The sequence below is a fragment of the Megalobrama amblycephala genome, linkage group LG9 (assembly GCF_018812025.1).
Source record: "Megalobrama amblycephala isolate DHTTF-2021 linkage group LG9, ASM1881202v1, whole genome shotgun sequence".
Classification (NCBI taxonomy): Eukaryota; Metazoa; Chordata; class Actinopteri; order Cypriniformes; family Xenocyprididae; genus Megalobrama; species Megalobrama amblycephala.
This window is the reverse complement of record NC_063052.1, coordinates 11422709-11448385: the sequence shown is the minus strand read 5'-3', so window position 1 is coordinate 11448385 and position 25677 is coordinate 11422709. Positions and strand designations below refer to the sequence as shown.

At 35.4% G+C, this 25677-nt stretch overlaps 1 protein-coding gene across 2 annotated transcripts in view; it reads right to left on the bottom strand.

Moving 5' to 3' along the window:
• The window catches only part of vps50 (VPS50 EARP/GARPII complex subunit), a 169519-nt gene that overhangs the window by 17824 nt on the left and 126018 nt on the right, over nucleotides 1–25677 (bottom strand). For both annotated transcript variants that reach the window (XM_048201563.1, XM_048201564.1), the window contains 3 exons: nucleotides 12147–12295; nucleotides 7499–7595; nucleotides 5563–5721 (listed from right to left, as the gene is read on the bottom strand). In XM_048201563.1, coding sequence (XP_048057520.1) covers nucleotides 5563–5721; nucleotides 7499–7595; nucleotides 12147–12295 — 405 coding nt within the window. The remainder of the gene's footprint in view (nucleotides 1–5562; nucleotides 5722–7498; nucleotides 7596–12146; nucleotides 12296–25677) is intronic.

The following is a 25677-nucleotide window of genomic DNA, read 5'->3' as shown; positions in this document are numbered from 1 at the left end:
AGTAATGCAAACCGAAAGGAGTCACAGGTTTCGATTTCTAACAAGTGTTGCAGCCAGTGTTGGGGATAGCTGATGCATTATAAAGTAATGCATTACAATATTGTGTTACTCTCTAAAAAAGTAACTAATTATATTAGTTACTTTTTATGGAAAATAATGTATACTTTTTCTCACCTGAGCTGGGCTTGTTTGTTTATTTTTCAATAAAAAAAAAAAAAAAAAAAAGCCTCAGGCCGAAGGAAATGCAAATTCACGCCTGTACAGTAGAGGGCGCAGCTCAAACAAAGGTCAGCAAGGACATTGGTTAATAAAGTGAGATTAAATACATAAAGTGTATTTGTGTTATTTAACATTTGCTTACTGCAGGTTTGTTTAATATTGTGAGTTTGCATTTTACTGTTTTTATTCATTCTGAGGAATAGTGAATCTGTTTTTGTGCAAGTGAGATGAGTAAATACATGCTAAAACTATGATAACCATCATGTTTACAAAGCTCACACAAATCCTCTGCATTTACTCCTGATTTCTCTTAACATGGGTACAGGAGAGGTGCAAGTCAATAAATAGGGAAAAAAAGTAACTTGCGTTACTTATTTGAAAAAGTAACTTTTGTAAATTTAAAGGTGCCCTAGATTCAAAAATTGAATTTACCATGGCATAGTTGAATAACAAGAGTTCAGTACATGGAAATGACATACAGTGAGTCTCAAACTCCATTGTTTCCTCCTTCTTATATAAATCTCATTTGTTTAAAAGACCTCCGAGGAACAGGCGAATCTCAACATAACACCGACTGTTACGTAACAGTCGGGATCATTAATATGTACGCCCCCAATATCTGCATATGCCAGCCCATGTTCAATGCATTACACAAGGGCAGCCAGTATTAACGTCTGGATCTGTGCACAGCTGAATCATCAGACTAGGTAAGCAAGCAAGGACAACAGCGAAAAATGGCAGATGGAGCAATAATAACTGACATGATCCATGATAACATGATATTTTTAGTGATGTTTGTAAATTGTCTTTCTAAATGTTTCGTTAGCATGTTGCTAATGTACTGTTAAATGTCGTTATTTTCATTTTTAAACACTTGCAGTCTGTATAATTCATAAACACAACTTCATTCTTTATAAATCTCTCCAACAGTGTGTAATGTTAGCTTTAGCCACGGAGCACTATCAAACTCATTCAGAATCAAATGTAAACATCCAAATAAATGCTATACTTACGCGATTAGACATGTTGCATGACGAACACTTTGTAAAGATCCATTTTGAGAGTTATATTAGCAGTGTGAACTTTGTTTATGGTGTTTAAGGCAAGCGCAAGCTCTTGGGGCGGAGCAAGAGATTTAAAGGGGCCCCGTAGCCTGAATCGATGCATTTATAATGATAGGCAGTTAAAAAATGTAATAAAAAAAAAAAACATGGGGTATTTTGAGCTGAAACTTCACAGACACATTCAGGGGACACCTAAGACTTATATTACATCTTTTGAAAACATGTTCTTTGACACCTTTAAAATTAATGCGCTACTGTACTAGTTGCATGTAAAAAGTAATCTGATAACGTAATTTACGTTACTTACATTCCAGAAAAAAAAAAAGAAAAAAAAAAAGAAAAAAACTCTCCAGTGCACCTTTGTACTGTTTGATGAAAAACCATACAGAGGTTTAACCCACTTACATCCTAAAGAACTTAAATATCACTTCTGAGTAGTCATCTATATTGGTTTGAATGGTCACAGTATCAGTCTTATAATTCAATCCACAGAAAAAGCAAAGCAAAGAATCTCATTTAACCTTCAGAGTTTGTGCAAGCTTTGGAACGGGTTTCAAAATTTGCTCTTAACAGAGAAAAATTATCCTCACCATCTCTTTTCCAACTTTATCTATAAGGGTGAGTAGGGTAAAAGGTGTCATTGGTAAGCTGTCTTGCCCACTTAAAGGTGCAATAGGTGATTCTCTAGAGAAATTGTTTTTGATATACTGGTTGAACGTCTCCTGATATACCGATAGCAATCACTATGTTAAACGGTCTAAATGTATTTTTATAAATATATATATCATCTGTGGAAGGTGTAGGACCCTAAAATGTTCATCCAATTATTATATTCGGTCCGAATGAAATAATACGATGTCCTACCTGCCGGTCAACGAATGTTTTTACATACCCTCGAGCACCCTGTTTGCGCAAACATCAAACGTCATCAGTGCGTTTACCAGAGTTTACCATTTATTAATATATAAGCAAATGTCATTTATGTACCCAGGCACCTGGATGTCATTTTCATGGTTATTTTAAATAAAGCAAGAGTCAGTGTGAGTCACTGCAGTATTTACGCAGTTACATGATTAATTCAGCCAGCTTGGCAAACCCAGACAAATTGGCTTCAAAAAACAGACTTGGCGCAGGGTTACATCGATGGCACCGGGAGAAACGGGCACAGCGGCTTCACTCAGCTTAGTGGGCGCACAAAGGTGAGCCTCGTTTCTTCATTAGCAGCCAAGCTCCATTACATTTCCCACTAAAACTTTGCAGCGCGGATCAGGAACTTATGTAAATCCACATGATTATGCATTTTTCAGAATTCAGCGAGCTTCCTCAGCAAATAAGCCAAAGAGATAATTCAATTGTGAAACCCCATCTGCTCTCAGAGCCTTTTTTTTGTCTCAATATATGCGTAAGCCATTCAAATCTCTCCCTAACCCCATGCAAAATTCATATGGGCTAATGAGCGAAGGTTAAAGAAGAGATGTGGACATGCAAAGGAATGAGACACCCTCAGTCCAGTGATACTTAACTGAGACATGAGATAACTTTTCCACTCTTAAACTTGCCCCTCAAATACTGCATGTGACTCCCAAAGCCTGACCATTTAAATAATTCAGATCCTGACAAATAATTGATAGCCGTGATCTTTCAATCTAGGGGTATTCGTGAGGCACAGTCATTAGGTATGGAGGAAAAAATATCTGCATGAAGAAAGCTAACTAGCAACCTTAGGGTAAACAAATCAATCACGTCTGCTCATTGTGGGCTTTAACTTGTTTGTTTGCTTCAGTAGAAGTCACAATTGGGCCAGCATATTATAACATAGACGTAGCATTTCCACGTATTCGTAATGTGCTGCATGTGAAATGGCGACAGTGACAGCTGTACTGGGCTTTCATTCAAAAGTTCAGATCCCACAAGTCTTTTCACAGCAGCACCCAGAGGAGCAGCACTTAACCTGAATTATCTCACTTTAAACATGCAGCTGTGTGAGTGGGCACGGGTTCAACAACATGAGGTCCACAGCACATGACTACACACTTAGACTTGATTTCACTTGATGAGAATTTATCTGTTGTGCCAGCGCTGCCATCCATTCAGAAATCAAATACTGATGATAAAGTTGGCTATACATGTAAATGGGTCATTGACTAATAAGTGTAAAAAAAAAAAAAAAAAAAAAAAAAAAAACATAATGGAGATTTAATTAATTTTGAAGTTTTATTAAGTATTAACAATGAGATTATGTGGTTTTTATAATCAATTAACACTACTTTTGTCATTTTTTACAAGATGGACAAAATTTGTCACCAAAAAAAATTTTGGTTATACCGAATGACGATATTTTTGAACAATGCTAACAGGTTGATATCTAGCTAGCTAGCTTGTCAAAATGACAATTAAACATTTTATATTTAGTACAAGTTTTTTAAATATTACAACATTTTCCATGTTTTATAGCGGTTGCACCGAATGACCTGATGTTTCGGGACATGCATATGAACAAGTGAAAACATTAATTTTCAAATAGTTAAAAGAGATTTAGATACTTTGCTTCATGTCCATGTGGTCCTTTGCAGGTGTCTGAATGATGTCACATCCTGTCACATGATACTGACCGGATGACTTGATCCTAAATGGTCCCTTGATATTGGTTACTCCGAATGACATCAATGAAATTGTTTTTTTCCGGACATTCTTTCGCATTACAAAGCAAAGACTTTTACACATAATTTTAATACTATTTTACACTATGTTGATATACAATGTTATAAAATCATGCCAGAATAAAAATATATACATTTATTACATTTTAAGATATTTTAATCACAAATGAAGTGGCTGTATTGACCTTTGAACGGTTAAACCTGACTTCAAAAAACTTTAAAATACATTTATATGTAGCAAAATGTAATTAAAACCTTTTGGATTCAATAAAAGAGATTTAGTTGTACTACCTTACATACTTTGGATGTCATATCTTTGTATTTTATTATTATTAAGGTCTTTGGACAAAAAAAAAAAAAAATGACCGGTCACTTCATTGACCCATATATGTTAGTGTTGTCGCACGAAAAACAAAACAAAAAAAAACTAGATTAATCAAATTTTTTCTGTGACTAATCACGATTAAAACATTGTTTTAAATATATATATATATATATATATATATATATATATATATATATATATATATATATATATATATATATATATATATATATATATATATACAGTTAATTTAACAAATTAATGTAGAAAAAAAGGCAGTAGCTATATTTTAAATACTTGTTTAATAGCATCTTTTTATGAATGAAGGCGAGTATCACTGATACTAATAACACAGCTACTGATGTCTCAATGAAATTATTTTTTTTCCAATTTTAAACCATTATAGCCATTCAACATTGCAGTGTAACTAAAAGTTATCAATTTTAACATTTATTATGCTTCAAAAAATAACAACTTGTAACAACAATTCTCTCATAAAAGTTATCAGTCTGCACTGCAGAAATTATAAATTAATATAGATTAATCCTATTAAAGCTATACAATTGCCTTAAAATTTTGAGTTCATTGAAATTAAAATTTTGAGTTAAAACAATGAAGGCGAATGGTTTAATCAACAGAAACTCAAAATATTATGTTATCTGAACCACATTAATTATTAAAGTTGATTTGACAAAAGAAAAAATGACATTTTTTACAGTTTATAACCAAATCAATGTAATGCAATAATGTAATGTGTAATGTGTAATAATGTTCCTCTTATGCAGTACATGACAGTATGTCATGTAAACTGCAGATAAATAATAAATAATTCCAGACTTTAACACCCAGGAGCTGATATTCCCTCACCTCATCAGCAAAGTCAACACATAATCACATCAGTCACTTGAGTGAGTGTTTGTACGGTGTTTGTGGAGTCGCCTGTCTCTCTCAGTTAAACCCAGCATGTCAACCTTAACTTTAGACCTCTGGATAACCTTCTGACACACACATTCTGACACCACACATTTCGATCATCCTGCGCCCTGTCAGGTGAGCACAGAAGATGAGACGATAGGACATGTCAGCAATGCCCGGCTACTGAGGCATGACAATTTCCTTAAAACTAAACAAACCATGTTGTAATTGACCATAGAGAAGCCAAGAATATGCGGTTGGCTGATCTTTACTGATGCGAGTCTAAGTGCGTTGTCCTCTAGTGTGAAAATGAACAGAGAGGAGGCAACGCGTGGTTTTCACACATAAAATCCACTGCACAACCTCACAAACACATTACCTTTAAAAGGACATCCACATAGATGTTGTGCTGTGACATTATCTCTTTAATGTCCCATTTCACTCCCGCCATCAGTAACAGCATCTGTTCGTAATCTATGGCTTTGGCCGCCACGATCCAGTAAATGGGTTTGCGGAGCTCGCTGGCTGTAGATACGGTCTATAGAGAAAAGAGCATAGAAAAGGTCAAAATAAAGAGTACCTATTCATAACCATTGGCCAAAGTGTGAAAACAGTTTAGTATCTGTCAGATATTCAAGATCCAAAGACATTTCAAGCCGCTGTACATAAAGTGCTTTGTATTCAAAACAAAAGTAATTATTGAAAAATAAACCCTGAAATCCCAGAATCCTGGAAGTTCTATTGTACAACTTTACTTCTTAAAGGGATAGTTCACCAAAAAATGAAAATTCTGTCATCATTTACTCCCCCTAAGGTTGTTCCAAAATGGGGGGCATTGACTACCATAGTAAGAAAAAAAATACTATGGTAGTCAATGGCTGGCGAGATCTGCTTAGATACAAACATTCTTCCGAATATCTTCCTTTGTGTACAGCAGAACAAAGAAATTTATACAGGTTTGGAACAACTTGAGGGGGAATAAATGATGAGAGAATTTTCATTTTTGGGTGAACTATCCCTTTAATGATACTCGGAATTTGTGCTCTGCATTTCACCCATATAAGTGCACACACACAGCAGCGAGTACTGAACACACACACACACACCCATGGCAGAGGGCAGCCATTTTCCTGGGGAGTGACTGGGGGTTAGGTGCCTTGCTATATGAGTAATATCAGTGGAAGAGGGCGCTGTTCATTCACTCCCTCCTCCTACATTTCCTGCCGGTACTGAGACTCGAACCTGTGACCTTTGGGTAAGTCCAACTTTCTAACCATTAGGCCCCATAATTTCCCCCAATAATACTTAAAAAGTTCTGTTACTGGCTTAAATTTGTAAATATAATCAAAAAAGTAATTTCAACTCTTTTTAAAAAACAATTTGCCAAGTTGAAACCTGTGTAACTTAAAAATGTAACTGAAATTAGGTAAAAATTTTTTGACTGAGTTAAAGGTGCAATGTGTACATTTTTTGGAGGATGCAATATAATATACATAACTATGGTTTCAGTGGTGTATAAAGACCTTACATAATGAACTGTTATGTTTTTATGACCTTAGAATGAGCCATTTCTCTCTACATACACCGCGGATGTATTACATGTTAAGTCGTCATTTTGCGCCGCCATGTTTCTACAGTAGCCCTAAATGGACAAACTGCTCTACAGAGCATGTTTGCTTGACTAGCTACTCTCTGCTGTCTCAATGATATCTTTGTCCTGTGTTGGCCACCATAGCTTCTCTATATTGCAATTCGCAACCTCACCACTAGATGCCGCTAAAATTTGCACCTTTAAAATACATGTTGTCATGATTTATTGATTGTATTTTTTTTTTTACAGTGCATGTAAATTAAGAAATGTGGATGTGAAGATCCAACATTAACATTTAAATTAAATATGCTTATATTTAGAAGAATACAAAATAGATAAATAAATTCTGGCATAATACTACTAATATGTGTAATAATATGGGTCAAGATGTGGAGAATGTTTGAAAAAAACAGAAATAGTGTATATGTTTCAGCTACATTGAAACACAGGGCACAAATTTAATAAACTTCTAGAAGGATACTGTAGTTTATTACACCTCATATCACCTAATATCATTATAGTCCTTTATTAGGTGATTTATGTCATAAAACACTCCACACCGATCATACAGGCAGCAGGGTTCCTCAATATTCATTTTGAGTCTTATAACAGAAGTTACACATTTTAAAGACACTAGAGACCCTGCAGCAGACAGGTGGAAGATCAAAAAAGGCTCTCAAAAGAAGAGACTGGAAAGGTCAGTAAATAGAGGTATGAAACTGACCTGTGAGTAGAACTGCTGGAGGAAGGGCTTCTTGGCTGAAGGCATCATGGTGTCAAGATGAGGCTGAAGGAACTCAAACTGCTCTGCCAGAAAAACTCTGCAGGGAAAAAGGCCCAAATCAGAGAGCACTTTCTGCAGGTTTGCAGCGACACAATCACTACATGCCGTTACTTGCAAGGAAATTGCTGTGCTGAAAACTAGTTACAGTGGAGGGAAAAAAAGTGTGATGTGACTAGGAAGATCAAGGCTTACATTTGTCAGCCTTACATTTGCCTGCTTTCATTTTTTTCCAGACACAAACTACAGACAGAGACTGAGTGCTAAATATAAGTTCATCTATATTAAGAGCTGCACTTACTATAAAAAGAATTCAGTCTTTTTGTAAATTACAACAATGAACCACAGAGGATTTTTGACACTCATATACAGAGAAAATATTTTTTCATGTCAAAATGAATTGATTATTATTATTATTATTTTTTACAATCAGTTAAAAGTCATTGGCTATGCACTTCAGGTGAAATTTAACCATTTTTGATGTATTAAACAAAATAAAGACAAATAAATGAACAAAATGAAAAAGACCATGAGGTGGATACTTTTTATAGCCACTGTAATGATGAGATAGGAAATTACCATTTGTTAACATAATTTTCTAACTGCTGAATTTTTTCTGTTGTTTTGTCTTTCAACCTAAAATTTGAAAATCAAGAAGGCTCACACATCAGAAAATTAATTTGTTGTCTGAGCAAATCGACTGCATCCAGGAATCAAAACAAAACTCTGCAGACAAAGAAAAAAGAGCCTTTTTAGTTGAGAGAAGAGGTAATTATAAATCACTGATTCCTACTGCTGCCAATGGCTGTGTACGACCGGGACCTTTATAAAGAGTCAGTGCTCACCAGCCACCACTGGTGTAAGGAACCAGATAATTTATGCTAATGACAGCCCACATACAGAGATAAGAGTTCAATGAGCAATAAGAGTCCAAATATTTGCATATAACACCTAATGAACACTAGAGTTGATATGAAAGCAGAGTATGAAAAACTATAAGAGACATGCATAATATAAGAAACATTAAACAACAATTACTGTGTTTAACTTTCAAACTAAAACTTTCGGTTTTCTGTGACATAGTGAATATTGTTATGCAGAAAAGTCTGTTTATGAACCTAATTCTGTCTTTTTTTTTGAGAAAACATTTAATGACAAATATATTTCTTTTAGACACTTAAAATATCATCCAAAATGTATCTATAATCTACGTTTAAAAGTTTAGGGTTGGTGAAATATTTTTAATCATTATGAAAGACGTCTCTTATGTTCACCAAGGCTGCATTTATTTGATCAAATAAAACAAAATAGAGTAAAAACTATTTACTAACGCTTACTCTAAATATTATAATTTGAAATAACCTTTTCTAGTTTAATATATTTGAAAATGTAATTTATTCCTGTCATGCAAAGCTGAATTTTCAGCAGTCTTCAGTGTCACATGATCCTTCAGAAATCATTCTAATATGATGATTTGATGCTCAAGAAATATTTATTATTATTATCAATGTTGAAAACAGTTGTGTACACATTTTTTTTTCAAAATTCTTCGATGAATAGAAAGTTCAAAAGAACAGAATTTGTCTGAAATCTAAATCTTTTATAACATTAAACACTACCGTTCAAAAGTTTAGGGTCAGTAAGAATTTTAATTTTATGTTTGGGGGATAGAAATAAAATTAATCAATACTTTTATTCATCAAGGATGAGTTAAACTGATCAAAAGTTACAGTAAAGACAATTATAATGTTAGAAAATATTCTATTTTAAATAAATGCTGTTCTTTTGAACTTTCTATTCATCGAAGAATTTTGAAAAACATTGACAATAATAATGAATGTTTCTTGAGCATCAAATCATCATATTAGAATGATTTCTGAAGGATCATGTGACACTGAAGACTGGAGTAATGATGCTGAAAATTCAGCTTTGATCAAAGGAATAAATTACACTTTACTGTATATTGACATAGAAAACAGCTGTTTTAAATTGGAATAATATTTCACAATATTACTGTTTAAAAATCTTACTGACCCCAAACTTTTGAACGGTAGTGTATATATATATATATATATATATATATATATATATATATATATATATATATATATATATATATGTGTGTGTGTGTGTGCGCCATTGTGGGACCAGAGACACTACTATTTGAAAAATTTAAAATCTTAACTACTGTTCAAATTAGCGTAACAACTATAACAACAGTCCTTATCACTGAGCCCTGATTATCCACCAACAATGTTTTCCAACTCGAACAGGCAAAATAAATGTGCAGGTAATCAGCGAATCAAGTGCATCATGATCAGAGCAGAAGCAAATTACATCTGATTATGTAGCATTTATGTGGGAGATAAAATTGCAAAGAACAGAGCTTGATTTTAATAGAGTAAGAGGTCACTTGTTTTTGTCCCATTGTTATATATTTAATAATCAGAATATTTGATCTGGAACAAGAAAAACAGACATGGTGTCAATGGAATAGGGTATAATCTAAGGCTCGTATGGTTATGCTTGTATAAATACAGCACTCGGAAAGTAACAAGAGACCCTGTTTTGTCAGTTATCTTTCACACCCTCACACCTGCTCTCTGCTCAGACTCTGCAGCCTTCATTGATTATTCCATTAAGAAAGGAAGTGCAGGGGGAGGATAGGGGGCAAATAAGAGGTTGCACTGCCTCTAACCTTCTCAAAAAAAAACAAAAAAACACACGTGTTTTTGAGTGAAGTGCATTCTGAGCATGTACATGGGAGAGCCCAGATCTTCACCGCTTTGAGGACTCAGTGTGGTTGAGGAGTTGTGCATCAGGTGGAAGCAGACAGCCTTTATTTCCCAAGAAGAACCTTTTCCAAGCTTTGGATCTTCTGATCCATCTTCAGTCTAAGACTTTGAAAACGTTCTCCAGCACAATACTTGGCACAAATCGAACGCCATCTGGATAGGGAGGATCAAACTGTTTCTGCGAATTTTCAAGGGAGTATTCCCTGCTGTTTGACAAAGGCTTAACGTCTTGCTGAACAATCAGTCGAACGAGATAAAGGTCAGAATAGGAGGACTGGAAGGTAAAACGTGGTTTGGAGGCCTGACGATTTGCTCTTTGGAATTATGGTGGGAATTCAGGTAGCTCTCATCAGCCCCTGCAGTGTCACATCACTTAATGAAATGAACTCTGGTGGCTGTTGCCAAAGCTGCTTCAGCCCACCTCTGTAGACTCATCGGGAGGAAAGCAAGGCTTAATGGGGTTCGCTGATTAGATAACCACAGTGATATGACTGATTGGGTACAGCCTTGGTTGGAAGGAGGCTGCTGGGGTTAGACATTCAACACCTAGGAACAGTAAGCTTGATCACAAGAACAGAGCTTTTTTATGTAAATGTGTTCATTTTTGTGCTTCAGCTACGGAGATGCCGCGCATACAGCTGGATATTTGATGCATAATGCTGGTATCTATTTTTAAATGCACTCTGCAGAGATGTCTTAAAATAATAGTTCACACATAATGTTTATGTAAAGTGTTTCCAGCATGGGTTTAGTATTTTTTTTTTTTTAAAGGTGCCCTAGAACTTTTTTTAAAAAGATGTAATATAAGTCTAAGGTGTCCCCTGAATGTGTCTGTGAAGTTTCAGTTTAAAATACCCCATAGATTTTTTTTTATTCATTTTTTTAACTGCCTATTTTGGGGCATCATTATAAATGAGCCGATTCAGGGCTACTGGCCCTTTAATTCTCGTGCTCCATGCCCACGGAGCTCGCGCTTGCCTTGAACAGTGCATAAACAAAGTTTACACAGCTAATATAACCCTAAAATGGATCTTTACAAAGTGTTCATCATGCATGCGGCATGTATGCGTCGGATTATGTGAGTATTGTATACTGTTATATTGTTTACATTTGATTCTGAATGAATTTGAGGCTGTGCTCCGTGGCTAACGGCTAATGCTACACTGTTGGAGAGATTTATAAAGAATGAAGTTGTGTTTATGAATTATACAGACTGCAAGTGTTTAATAATGAAAATAACGACGGCTCTTGTCTCCGTGAATACACTAAGAAACGATGGTAACTTTAACCACATTTAACAGTACATTAGCAACATGCTAACAAAACATTTAGAAAGACAATTTACAAATATCACTAAAAATATCATGATATCATGGATCATGTCAGTTATTATCGCTCCATCTGCCATTTTTCGCTATTGTTCTTGCTTGCTTACCTAGTCTGTTGATTCAGCTGTGCACAGATCCAGACATTACTGGCTGCCCTTGTCTATATGCAAATATTGGGGGTGTACACCCCGACTGTTACGTAACAGTAGGTGTTATGTTGAGATTCGCCTGTTCTTCAGAGGTCTTTTAAACAAATGAGATTTATATAAGAAGGAGGAAACAATGGAGTTTGAGACTCACTGTATGTCATTTCCATGTACTGAACTCTTGTTATTTGATTATGCCAAGATAAATTCAATTTTTAATTCGAGGGCACCTTTAAAAGAAGGGTGAGTAAATAAAATAATAAATACAACTTTCATATTATGTGGGACTATCTCTTCAGTAAGCCAGTTTATAGTAGCTTACAGTGATTCAGTGGCGACGACTCTCTCAGCCAAGCCATAGAGCGTATCACTAGCCGTCAAGATCACCAGCTGACTGAGATGAGGACTGGGGACCTTCTCCTTCCTTTCCTCAGGAGATGCATGAGGACCTGCGCTCTCCCCTCCAGCCTCCTGCAGAAACAACAGCAAATATGTTTAGACTCATCCTGCCCAAAAAAGAAAGTAACAGGACAGAAATAATTCCTCAAGTGAATACAGTGTTCAGTAAAATACTGTCAATATTCCATGGAACTGCGAATTTATTAAGCAAACAAAATGAACAGAGGTTTAATAATATGCATAGCATTCTTTTCAAAATCAGAAATTTGCACATGTACTGTTGGAACTCAGTAGCTGCTATTTTCAACCAAAAATCACAAAAATTCTGAGGAAAATGGTTTAAAACAAGAGAAAGAAAAAGCTTTCCTTTGAAATTTCCTTTCCTTTTGCTGGACATAAACAAAATGTAACACTAATTTGCACTGTTAAGTAAGTCAAAGCTGCTTTTAGTTACCAAAAGTGGAAGACTACCTCAAGAGGTTTAGAGTTATAATAAAAGTAATGAGTAAATGAGCTGTAAAATGAGGCCAAACACAGCATAAAACAAACAAAAAATTAATTTAATGAGGATCTGAGTTCTGCCACCAAATGCTAATGCTTTGCCCATATGTTAATTTTGGATTTTACATGCTTCTGCTTTCCCATCATCCTGTACCTGCAAGTGGGGGTTGTAAGGTGAAACGTCCTTACAGTCCTTGAAGTCCTTAAAGGGTTAGTTCACCCAAAAAATGAAAATTCTGTCATTAATTACTCACCCTCATGTCGTTCCACACCCGTAAGACCTTCGTTCATCTTCAGAACACAAATTAAGATATTTTTGATGAAATCCGATGGCTCAGTGAGGCCTGCACTGCCAGCAAGACAGTTAACAACATTAAAGGTGCCCAAGAACGTTCTTTCACAAGATGTAATATAAGTCTAAGGTGTCTCCTGAATGTGTCTGTGAAGTTTCAGCTCAAAATACCCCATAGATTTTTTTAAATTAATTTTTTTAACTGCCTATTTTGGGGCACCATTAACAATGCACTGATTTACACTCGGCGCCGCCCCTTTAAGACGCGTGCTTCCTGCCACACGAGCTGTCAACTATATTACAGCGCATTTACAAAGTTCACACAGCTAATATAACCCTCAAATGGATCTTTACAAGATGTTCTTCATGCATGCTGCATGCATGCTTCGAATTATGTGAGTAAAGTATTTATTTGGATGTTAAAAGTTTTATTCTGAGTGAATTTGAGGCTGTCCTCCGTGGCTAACGGCTAATGCTACACTGTTGGAGAGATTTATAAAGAATGAAGTTGTGTTTATGAATTATACAGACTGCAAGTGTTTAAAAAATGAAAATAGCGACGGCTCTTGTCTCCGTGAATACAGTAAGAAACGATGGTAACTTTAACCTCATTTAACAGTACATTAGCGACATGCTAACAAAACATTTAGAAAGACAATTTACAAATATCAGTAAAAATATCATGCTATCATGGATTATGTCAGTTATTATTGCTCCATCTGCCATTTTTCGCTGTTGTTCTTGCTTACCTAGTCTGATGATTCGGCTGTGTGCAGCTCCAGACGTTAACTGGCTGCCCTTGTCTAATGCCTTTCATAATGTTGGGAATATCATGGGCTGGCATTATGCAAATATTGGGGGCGTACACCCCGACTGTTACGTAACATTCCGCCTGTTCTTCGGAGGTCGTTTAAACAAATGAGATTTACATAAGAAGGAGGAAACAATGGAGTTTGAGACTCACTGTATGTCATTTCCATGTACTGAACTCTTGTTATTCAAGTATGCCAATATAAATTCAATTTTTGAATCTAGGGCACCTTTAAGGTTGAACCACTGTAGTCACATGAACTGTTTGAAATACGTCTTTAGTAGCTTTCTAGGCATTGAAATTGTTAATTGTCTTGCTGTCAATTCAGGCCTCACTGAGCCATCGGATTTCATCAAAAATATCTTAATGTGTGTTCCAAATTTTTATACAGAACTGTTGAACTAATTTACAGTATGTAACGCAAGTACATTATAAGTAACTGTAACTGTCCCTTACTTTACTTTTTCAGTGGATAAGTAATTTAATTACAGTAACGCGTTACACCCAACACTGACTAAAAAAATTTTGTGAGCATCTCCGTTTGTGATTGACAGATGGAAGAAAATAAAATGGTTGTGGAACAACAAGAGTAAATGATGAGAGGATTGTCATTTTCAGGAGACCTATCATTTTCATCAAAAACTGCAAACAATTCAGAGCAGGCCAAAAAACAATCTGTTCTAAAATTTAGGTGTTGTGAAAACAGCTCCCATGAACCTGAGGAATCACCTCACAAAACATGAAAATTGGTTTGGGATATCACAACAGTGCAATGCGATTTGATCTTTGTCACTTCATCATTAATATTCAAAGCCTTATTTCCGAACATCCTTACACAAACCAATTCAGGTCATATGCGATTACAGCTGAAGTGCTGCCTTTGCGGATGTGTGTATTACATTCGGCATGAATAAATCATACAACTTGATTTGGTATATCTCCCTGTAGAATTAAAAAGAGATCCAATCCTGTCCGCATGCATCGTTTACAGATTTATGAGAGCGTTTAATGTTAATTAATACATATGTGTGGGTGGGAAAAAAAAAAAAATCATACATTGTTCCCACTAAGACTTTTTTTTAAAGAAATTAATACTTTTATTCAGCAAGGATGTATTAAATTAATCAAAAGTGATAGTAAAGACATTATTTCCAAAATAATGCTTAAAATAAATACTGTTATTTTGAACCATCTATTCATCAAAGAATCATCAATTGCCAGCTTTCATTTCTTTCCAGAGAATATAAATGCTTGAAAAGCAAACAATAGGCAATTCAGCATCAATGAATTCTGATCAGAGTCTATTAACTGTCTCTGCACTTTAGTCTAAACATGAAAGATCAGGTGAGACACCATATAATAGCAAAACGTTCATTCTGAGGTCATTTCCTGGCCATCATTTTCACTATGTTCAAAGCTAAAAGCAATATTGATCTTTTGTCCAGTGTAATATATTCAAAACAATATAATTATATGGCCACTATATGACATTCATCCTTTCAATGAGGTCAGAACAAATATCTTCCAAAAGCATATTTATGTTGAAGGATGTAAGAGAAATCCTTGATCTGATTGTACTATATATAAAAACACTGTCCATAGTAATCAATCTGTCCATGAAATGACCTTTAAAAGACCATAACCCAAGGGTGTGTGCAGTACACGACGTCTGATCAAATGTGAAACGAAATGCCAACTACAGAGACATCTTAAACTTACACATAAAACACAGTAAAAGTGTTCAGCCCCCTCTGACTGAGTCGTTTTTGTTTATACTATTTAATCATAGTGGACTTAATTTGGCTTTTTGTTTAGCACTAATCAACACGAATAAAGAGTCTAAATTAATGCTGAAAACTGCAGGGAAATCCAGGAGGAAAACCTAACAGTCTGCAAAACACCTGCGACTTGTCTTCCAGCGAGCCAAAGTAAAGCCAAAGCTACTTAAAAACAACAATGTTAAATGTTCTGGAGTGGCCAAGTCAGAGTCCAGGTCTCAATTCAGTTGAAAATTTATAGGTGGACTTGAGGAAGAAAGAAAGAAAAAAAAAACTCTGGATCTTCATGAAACCTGCTGAGCTTGAGCAGTTCTGCACAAAAGAATGAGGAGAAATTGGAATGTCCAGATGTGCAAAGCTGATAGAGACCTATGCTGCATCAGAAATCACATACTATATAGTAGGTGCTACACTTGAAACGTCATATGACTTACTGTGTCAGCTGCACCCAGGGCCTAAAATTAAAGGTGCCCAAGAATGCTTTTTCAAGAGATGTAATATAAGTCTAAGGTGTCCCCTGAATGTGTCTGTGAAGTTTCAGCTCAAAATACCCCATAGATTTTTTTAAATTAATTTTTTTTAACTGCCTATTTTGAGGCATCATTAACTATGCACTGATTTTTTCAGCGCGCCGCCCCTTTAATTCGCGTGCTCCCTGCCACACGAGCTCTCGATTATATTACAGCACATTTACAAAGTTCACACAGCTAATATAACCCTCAAATGGATCTATACAAGATGTTCGTCATGCATACTGTATGCATGCTTCGAATTATGTGAGTAAAGTATTTATTTTGATGTTTATATTTGATTCTCTATGAGTTTGAGGCTGTGCTCCGTGGTTAACGGCTAATGCTACACTGTTGGAGAGATTTATAAAGAATGAAGTTGTGTTTATGAATTATACAGACTGCAAGTGTTTAAAAATGAAAATAGCAACGGCTCTTGTCTCCGTGAATTCAGTAAGAAACGATGGTAACTTTAACCTCATTTAACAGTACATTAGCAACATGCTAACGAAACATTTAGATAGACAATTTACAAATATCACTAAAAATATCATGCTATCATGGATCATGTCAGTTATTATTGCTCCATCTGCCATTTTCGCTGTTGTTCTTGCTTGCTTACCTAGTCTGATGATTCACCTGTGCAGATCCAGACGTTACTGGCTGCCCTTGTCTAATGCCTTTCATAATGTTGGGAACATGGGCTGGCATATGCAAATATTGGGGCGTACACCCCGACTGTTACGTAAGTCGGTGTTATGTTGAGATCCGCGTGTTTTCCGGAAGTTTTTTAAACAAATGAGATTTACATAAGAAAGAGAAAGCAATGGAGTTTGAAACTCAATGTATGTCATTTCCATGTACTGAACTCTTGTTATTCAACTATGCCAAGGTAAATTCAAATTTTGAATCTAGGGCACCTTTAACACTCGCCATGCGCCAAATGAGAGTAAAAATTGCTGTTGGTGAGTATATGAAACATTGTCAATCGCCAGTTGGTCGGTAACATTTTACTGAATTCTAACAATGCAATGTTGTGAGAACATGAACAACGCTCGCGTTAACGGGCCAGTGCTACATTGTCACGAAAGTTTAAGCCTTGCAAATTTAAATATTCAAGCGTGTTAGGTGTAGGAAGTGTTCTGTGTGCAAACATCCAAAACGCACACCCAGAAAAGCCGCATCTCAGACAGCGTGCGAATACTGAATTAAGCTACTTTTAATGTCTTCTTACACTTGAACAGGTAAATTCATACAAAATTATGTCAAAAAATGCCAGTCTCTGGTAAACAGTCAGTTATGTCTAAAGGGAACGCAAACAGTTGAGAAAGATAACGCATGTGTAGCATTATTGGGTCTTAAAGAGACAACATCCTAATATTCTTGCTTTTTAATATTCTTGTATTTAATGGTAATCAAACAACAAAGGACAAAGAAAAAAAAAATCACTCACTGCTCTTGACGGAATCACTTTTGTAACTTTAACAAGTATTAATCTCAGTTTAATTTGTACTGTGAAGACGATGTTATTTTACATTTGATTTGATCAGGTGTGACAAAAAGTTACGTTTTAGGCCTTGGCTGCGAAGCTTCACTTCCATTCACAAATCCTCTCCTGTGGCCTCATGGGATAGTAAAATGTCCATCGAATGTGCACTTCAGAATCTCGCCAGAAGAAGTAGGTCAAACAGGTACTTTTCGCCTACAGTTTTATGAACATTTGCTCACATACTCTTTTTCACCTACATACAGTAGGGGTGTGACGAGGTGAAAAGTAGTCTGTGATGTTGCCATGACAGAGTGTTAGGATGATTAGAAAAGAATATGCCACCGCTACGTTTACATTACGCCTCCACTGTCGTTTTGCTTTGTATTTAAATAATAAAACATTTAATTCAGTTGGATAACGGTCGCCGGCGCTCCATATTTACAGAGTACGCACGATGGCTGAAAGTGAAAGTAAACGAGAGCGCGCATTCAAACGCGATTTCAATACCCCGCATTTTGAAAGCGGCTCCCTGATGCATGCAAATATCACTCAATATGAAAACTATTTTAGACTGGGCAGCGTAGTTGTAACCATCTCTTAGCTCTGTATCAAAGAAAAATGTGGTCTTATTTGCGCTTTGAATATTGAGAGAGTGTGATTATGGTTGCACTTATTGTAAAGTGTTACCATAAAAATGAATAACAATTTTCTCTTAATCTTATTAAGCGCAAACAATAAAGGTTTCATTTGTTAACATTAGTTAATGCACTGTGAACTATCATGAACAAACAATGAATGACTATTTTTATTAACTAACATAAACAAAGATTAATAAATACTGTAGCAAATATATTGCTCATTGTTTGTTGATTAATACATTAATGTTACTAAATGAGACCTTATTGTAAAATGTTACCATTTTTATTTATACTGTTTTTATTTCTATTATAAGTTTGTGGAAAGGAGTTCAGTTGGGAGGTCAAAGGTTGTAGAAGTTCATAAATCATGTACAATGAGGTCTGAAGAGACTGAAATCATACAGAAGAGAAGTCAGTCAGTTGGGTTAGTAGCAAAACCTTTTACATTACTTGAGTATTGTTGTCTTTTACTGCATATGATAATTCACACTCAGAAAGTAGAACTGAAATGACATTCATTACAAGATGATTAGTTAAAACATTTCAAATACACCTGCAGAATATTTTTTCTAGTTATGTATTTCGCCTTTGAGGATTTCTTAAAAATAGAGTGTAAAAATCTTGTCTCGTCTCGTGAACTCAATCTCGAGTCTCGTCTCGTCTCGTCTCACCCCTAACATACAGTAGTATGAAAGTAGGCATATTCTGATGCAGTGCTACAGCATCCACACAGACTAAATACTGCATCTGCTACATATGAACTTGGTGTGATTACTTACGAAAATTATGTGATTAATATCTTTTTCCTCTGTGACATGAAATAATATTTTTTGTATTTGATCAGGTGATAAAATAAATTCTGTATGATTAAATGAAACAAAATCCTCCAGGGGAGAAATTCTTAAAATAGAAGCCCTTATATCCAACGCTCAGCCTCAGTGTTATCCATGCCTGAAAATAATATAAAAGCAGACAAAATGTAACCCTCAAACATCCAAGTCACATCACACACATTTCACTAATATACTGTAACTAGTTTTCAGCACAGCCAGTTCCCTGCAAGTAAAAATGTAGTGATTTTGGGAAAGTGCTCTCTGTTTTGGGCCTTTTTCCCTGCACAGTTTTTCCGGCAGAGCAGTTTGAGTTCCTTCAGCCTCATCTCGACACCATGATGCCTTCAGCCAAGAAGCCCTTCCTCCAGCAGTTCTACTCACAGGTCAGTTTCATCCCTCTATTTATTGCCTTGACCTTTCCAGTCTCTCCTTTTGAGAACCTTTTTTGATCTTCCACCTGTCTGCTGCAGGGTCTCTAGTGTCTTTAAAATGTGTAACTTCTGTTATAAGACTCAAAATGAATATTGACGAACCCTCCTGCCTGTATGATCGGTGTGGAGTGTTTTATGACATAAATCACCTAATGATGGACTATAACGGTATTAGGTGATATGAGGTGTAATATACTATAGTGCCTTGTGGAAGTTTATTAAATTTGTGCTCTGTGATATGTTAAGCTTCAATGCAACTGAAACAATCCCAGTGCACCATTTCCTTGAATTTTTTTGTTTTTTTGAAGGCACGCGAGAGACTCTGAAGCCAGCTGGAAGATCAAAGATTCAGCTTTTTGGCAACCAGACTAAATGATGTTTGGTGTGCCAAACACATCAGAAACATGCCATTCCCACTGTAATGGTGAAGATGTTTCCCTGCCGCAGGACCTGGACGACTTCTGAAGGTTGAGGTTATGACCAAAAGTATGAGCAATTTAGTTTTTGCTGGAAACTCAAGAAGGAAATTGTTTCTATATTAAATAACCATGTAGTAATTTGTATTTTTGAATAATATACTGAATTACATACTTTACAAATGAAAGGTCTAATTTAATTATTTTCTCTTTTGTTTTGAAACCTGATGGACGCAGACCAAAAGATAAGATTATTCATAACAAATGTTAAGTCTGGCATAAGTGCAAAAACAGCTGCTTCACATTGAACAGACTAGAAACAAACAAAAATAACAGAAGACTTTAGATTGATTCAAACTGCCTACTTGGAAATGCAAACTGTGTTTACATGTAAAAGTCGCACCTTTTAATTTTCACATCGCACTCTGCATATTGATATTCCTCCATGTTACTTTATCACTCTTGCATGCAAATAATTTAAAGCTGCCCTGCCTGCTGAAGGTATATCTACATACTGAGGTATATACCGTCATACCATCCACTCCTAGAAGATCAAATTAATGCAAAATACTGCAAAGACCTGGAGGAAATCCCACAGGAAAATCCGACAGTGTCTGAAAGACACCTTCGACTTGGGAGAAGATTTGTTTTTCAATCAGACAATGACCCCAAGCACCCAGCCAAAGCTACACAGCCAATGGCATAAAAACACAATATTAATATTCTGAAGCAACCAAGTCAGAGTCTGGATTGCAATCCAAATGAGAATTTAGGTAGACCTGAAAAACAATGCTTGTCACAAACTCAATGTAGCCTGACTGAGCGATCTTAAAGGATAGAGAAAAACTGGAGAACAAATTGTATAGCAAGACAGCTGTTGTACAACTCCTCCCTTGTAAATGGCACTGGATAAATGTAAATGCAGTCATACAATTATGCAAGCTTTCAGGGATTGAAAAAATGCATCAAACCATTGCTGAACGGTATCTGAGGTTAACACTATCCATTGAGATCAACTAATGAGGTTAAGATTAACACTCTGTTCCTGTTAGAATAAACATGACAGAGGATAATGGGATTACTAGGCTTAATACCATGCATACATTGGAGATTAAAGATGAATAAATTCCCTTTGAATTCTACTGCCATAAGTTCTCTAAAGATACAAACTGAAATGACACGTGCTTAAAAATACCATTTCGGCCGTAAAATTCACTGCACATCAGAGGTGTTGTGCTGATAACGACCCATAGGACAAACAGCTGTGAGAAGGTTAATATATAAAAAAAAATCTCCCTAAAATGACTGTGTATAATTGAAAAGTTGCTTCACGATGAGTGCGGAACAGTCATTGTTACATTAGAATTCTGCAGGTAAGATCTGATGGTCACACTGTCAAAATATGATGTTACAATTTTTAAAAGGCTGTTTTCTATTTGGATATTATTTTAAAATGCAGTTTATTCCTGTGATGCAAAGCTGAATTTTCAGCAGCATTACTCCAGTCTTCAGTGTCACGTGATCCTTCAGAAATCATGCTGATTTTCTGCTCAAGAAACATTTCTAATTACTATCAATGTTGAAAACAGACTGTGACAAATTTTTTTTTTTTTTTTCCAGGATTCTATGAATAGAAAGTTCAAAAGAACAGCATCTATTTTTAACATTATACATGTCTTTAGTGTCACTTTTGGTTAATTTAATGCATCCTTGCTGAATAGAATTACTGACCCCAAACATTTGAATGGTACTTACTGTACATTATGTTTTCAACAATGTTTAAATCCAGAGCTATTTTAATTTGTGTAATGGACCGTTTCATTGCGTCGCCTGTCAATGACATCATATCCGCATTACCCCAAACACCAAAGACGCTTTAATATATTATTCGTTTTATCAGGCAGTTGAGCAACTGTTTGGATAGATTTATCAACAGAAAACTAATCCAAAAAATAGTGTACCTTTAACTGATTTTGAAAGTCTGGGCCAAATTAAAACAGCACTAGCTTTGGTAATGTGCACATCCTGGAAAAACAAAGCTAGAACACCTGAAAAAGGGGCAAACTTTTACACTTCATGATCATCCTATTAAACTGGCTGATATGAAATTTCACAGTTCACAGTTTTTGTGGTTCCACAGAATATCTGCCTTTGGGAAGTTAACATTATAGCACAAAAAGTTTTCTTACTTTCGGAAGAGCTATGCATGACTAACTGCAAGGATCTGCAAAGGTACGTGGCTTAAAATTAAGTCACTACAAAACAGGAAATAAATTTGGCAGATGGGCCTGCATACAAATGCTCATTATCTGCATATGAATATAATTTTGTAGACTTTGGTGGCTTAGCATCCCATTTAGAATCCCTTCTGCTTTCAGTCAGAGCATTAACTCTGAAAACAAGTATTTAATGCAAATTAGAATTATGAAGGACACTAGGCTACAGAAGGAACCACAAAAACTACAGGTCAAAGCTGAAGCATAAAATAGCATTAATTATACTGTACAATAAGAGAGTAAAACAGTTACAAGGCTTTAAAACACAGTCTCATGTTGGTAACATGAATAATCTCAAAGACAGAAAGTGCATGGCACCCCAGGTGCTACTGAACGTGTCTTTAAAAAAGCTGCAGTTTACAGATTCAATGACAGCAGTACTCCCTATGCAACTATAGTCATTTTAGCCTCATCTTTAAATCATAACCTGCAAAACAGACACAAAAGGAATCCCACACTCGATCTGCAGCATCTACATTTATCTGCCAAAAGACCAAAGGGACAACAGCTAAGACAAGGCATACAACATCAGGCAACTTTCATTTATTCATTTAAGCCATCAGTCAGCTAATTTACATTTATATTAATTTAATAATTTTTAAACATACACTGAGGAGAATACTAAACCATAATGAGCATTTAATATAGATAGGCGCAATATAGCCCTAAAGTGCATGCATAAAGCTTGCCGCAAAGCACCAGCAAAAGTAATAATCATGAATGTGTTGGGAAAAAAAATAGCAAGGAGACATTTTAGTTATTTATTGATAAACTAATGTTTTCTGAGTCATTGTCGGCTGCAGAGATGAAGTTGACAATGATGACTCGCCATTTTCGCAGTATACTGAATGCGCTTATAGAGTGGATTACATAATCAGAGTACTTGAATTTAGTTGTTTAAAAGTTTCAAGTTTCAAGCTTTTTTTCAAGGCATTTACATGGACCCTCTCATACATTTATGATCTACGGAAGAGGATTAGGGCCAAGCAACTCATTAAATTACGAGAATAATGTCGTTAAATTTCGAGAAACAAGTCGAGATAAAATGTTGAGAATAAACTCGTTAAATTACGAGAAAAAAACGTGTTAAATTTCGAGAAAAAAGTCGAGATAAAATGTTGAGAATAAAGTCATTAAATTACGAGAAAAAAGTCGTTAAATTACGAGAACAAATTTGTTAAATTACGAGAAAAAGCTTGTTATATTTCGAGAAAAAAGTCGAGATAAAATGTTGAGAATAAAGTCATAATTTAATGAGTTTATTCTCAACATTGTATCTCGACCTTTTTCTCGAAATTTAATGAGTTTTTTTCTCGTAATTTAACGAGTTTATTCTCAACATTTATCTCGACCTTTTTCTCGAAATTTAATGAGTTTTTTTCTCGTAATTTAACGAGTTTATTCTCAACATTTTATCTCGACTTTTTTCTCGAAATTTAACGACATTTTTCTCGTAATTTAACGACTTTTTTCTCGTAATTTAATGACTTATTCTCATCATTTTATCTCAACTTTTTTCTCGAAATTTAACATTTTTCTCATAATTTAACGAATTTGTTCTCGTAATTTAACAACTTTTTTCTCATAATTTAATGACTTTATTCTTAACATTTTATCTCGACTTTTTTCTCTAAATTTAATGAGTTTTTTTCTCGTAATTTAACGAGTTTATTCTCAACATTTTATCTCGACTTTTTTCTCGTAATTTAACGAGTTTATTCTCAAAATTTTACGAGTTTATTCTCAACATTTTATCTCGACTTTTTTCTCGAAATTTAACGATTTTTTTCTCGAAATTTAACAACTTTAATCTCAAGATGGTTTTATTTTTTTATTATTGCTTGGCCCTAATCCTCTTCCGTAGTAATCAGACTAGTAGCACAGTTGGAATAAAAAAAAAAAATAAAAAAAAAACACCAATCGGAATGAATTGGCCAAATCAGATTTAAATTTACTTTGGATTGTAAGTGGTGGTATAAACCTTTTCTAATCCATTCAATAAGACATGTAAACGCTTGATCGGATTGAAAACCAAAACTGGAAAGTTCTGCACGTGCTTTCACATAGAAATGATGTAATGATGTATGACGCACAGAACCAGCTGCTGTTGTTGTTCCTGAATATAGAAATGAGTGTTGTGTCAATCTAAAACTCTCCTTCCACTCATCGTCTGTTAGCAGTGCTTCGTAATCTCACCTGCAGAGTCCTTCTTTTGGGAGTGGGAAGGGGCATTTTATTGCTTGATAAATGTAAGCATCATGGCAGCTTCATGCGCTCATCATCTCCAAATTAGGACCCGCAATAGATCAATATAAAATCTGCTGTTGATAAAGGTTGTTTTAAACTTTGAACATTGCTTCAATCAATCTGTCAAATAAATTAGATGTTAAAGGACCTCAATCTCAATGGAGATCTGATGCTCCTTTAGCACCCCAGTGCTAAAACCACCGGTGGTTAATAGCTGGTGGAGAGCGTGATCCTTGTAGGCGAATCCTACCATGATTTATCGCCCCATCTACCTGAATGCGTTACAATGCACCAGGCTTCATAATTGTCGTCTTATCGGGTGCTAAAGCTACCGTGAGCTAAAATATGAAGAGACAAGGTTCCATCAAAAAAAAAAAAAAAATCAATACCTCATCTTGAAATGGTGACTTTTTATGAATTTTGATTCACTGCAAATAAACTGAGGGCTAAGGCAGTGGTATATCCAGAACTTGGGCTTGGGGTTTATATAAAATGAAAAGAAAAGAGAGAAAGAAATGGAATCTGATAACATGCAACTGAAATACCCGAGCAATGGCCAAGCATTCGCCACAGCCTTGGAATGCTTAAATCTAATCTGCTTCTAGAAAGGGGACAAAAAGACCAAGAGTGGGAATGGTAAGGCAAGGAATAATCCATTCCATTGTGAACATAGCTGAATTTAATTACAAAGCCCTCACAGCTGAATATGAGTGGCCTCAAATGTAATGAATCACTCAGACTTTTTATCTCAACAATGCACAAAATAACTATGAAAAAGAAAGAAAAAGGCACATTGAGAAATGCATGTCTCTCTCTTTTTAAAAGCATCATAAAATACAATCCTGAAAGACAAAGCAACATTTCAGAGTTGATAAAACTCCAAGCAGCTAATTAACATTCATGTGTAAAAGAGGGTAGATAATGCACATCTAATTACAATCCCCTGCATTTAAAATGGTTACGCGCAATCATTCATTGGTGATCAACTGAAGGCTAACTGCTGACCCAAGAGCACTCATAATAATTCACAGCATAGTGATTTAATTGACGCACACTTCATCAAGTGCTTTAGCAAAATGAACACACAAAATACATATTCAATCAAGCATTATGCAAAAGCTCAAAGCATCAGGGTTTTGACATGAACATATTTAAAATATTGATTGACAAACTCGACGAGGGAATAGACAGCAATTAATGGGCACCAAAACAAATGGAATCTCTTGGCACAAG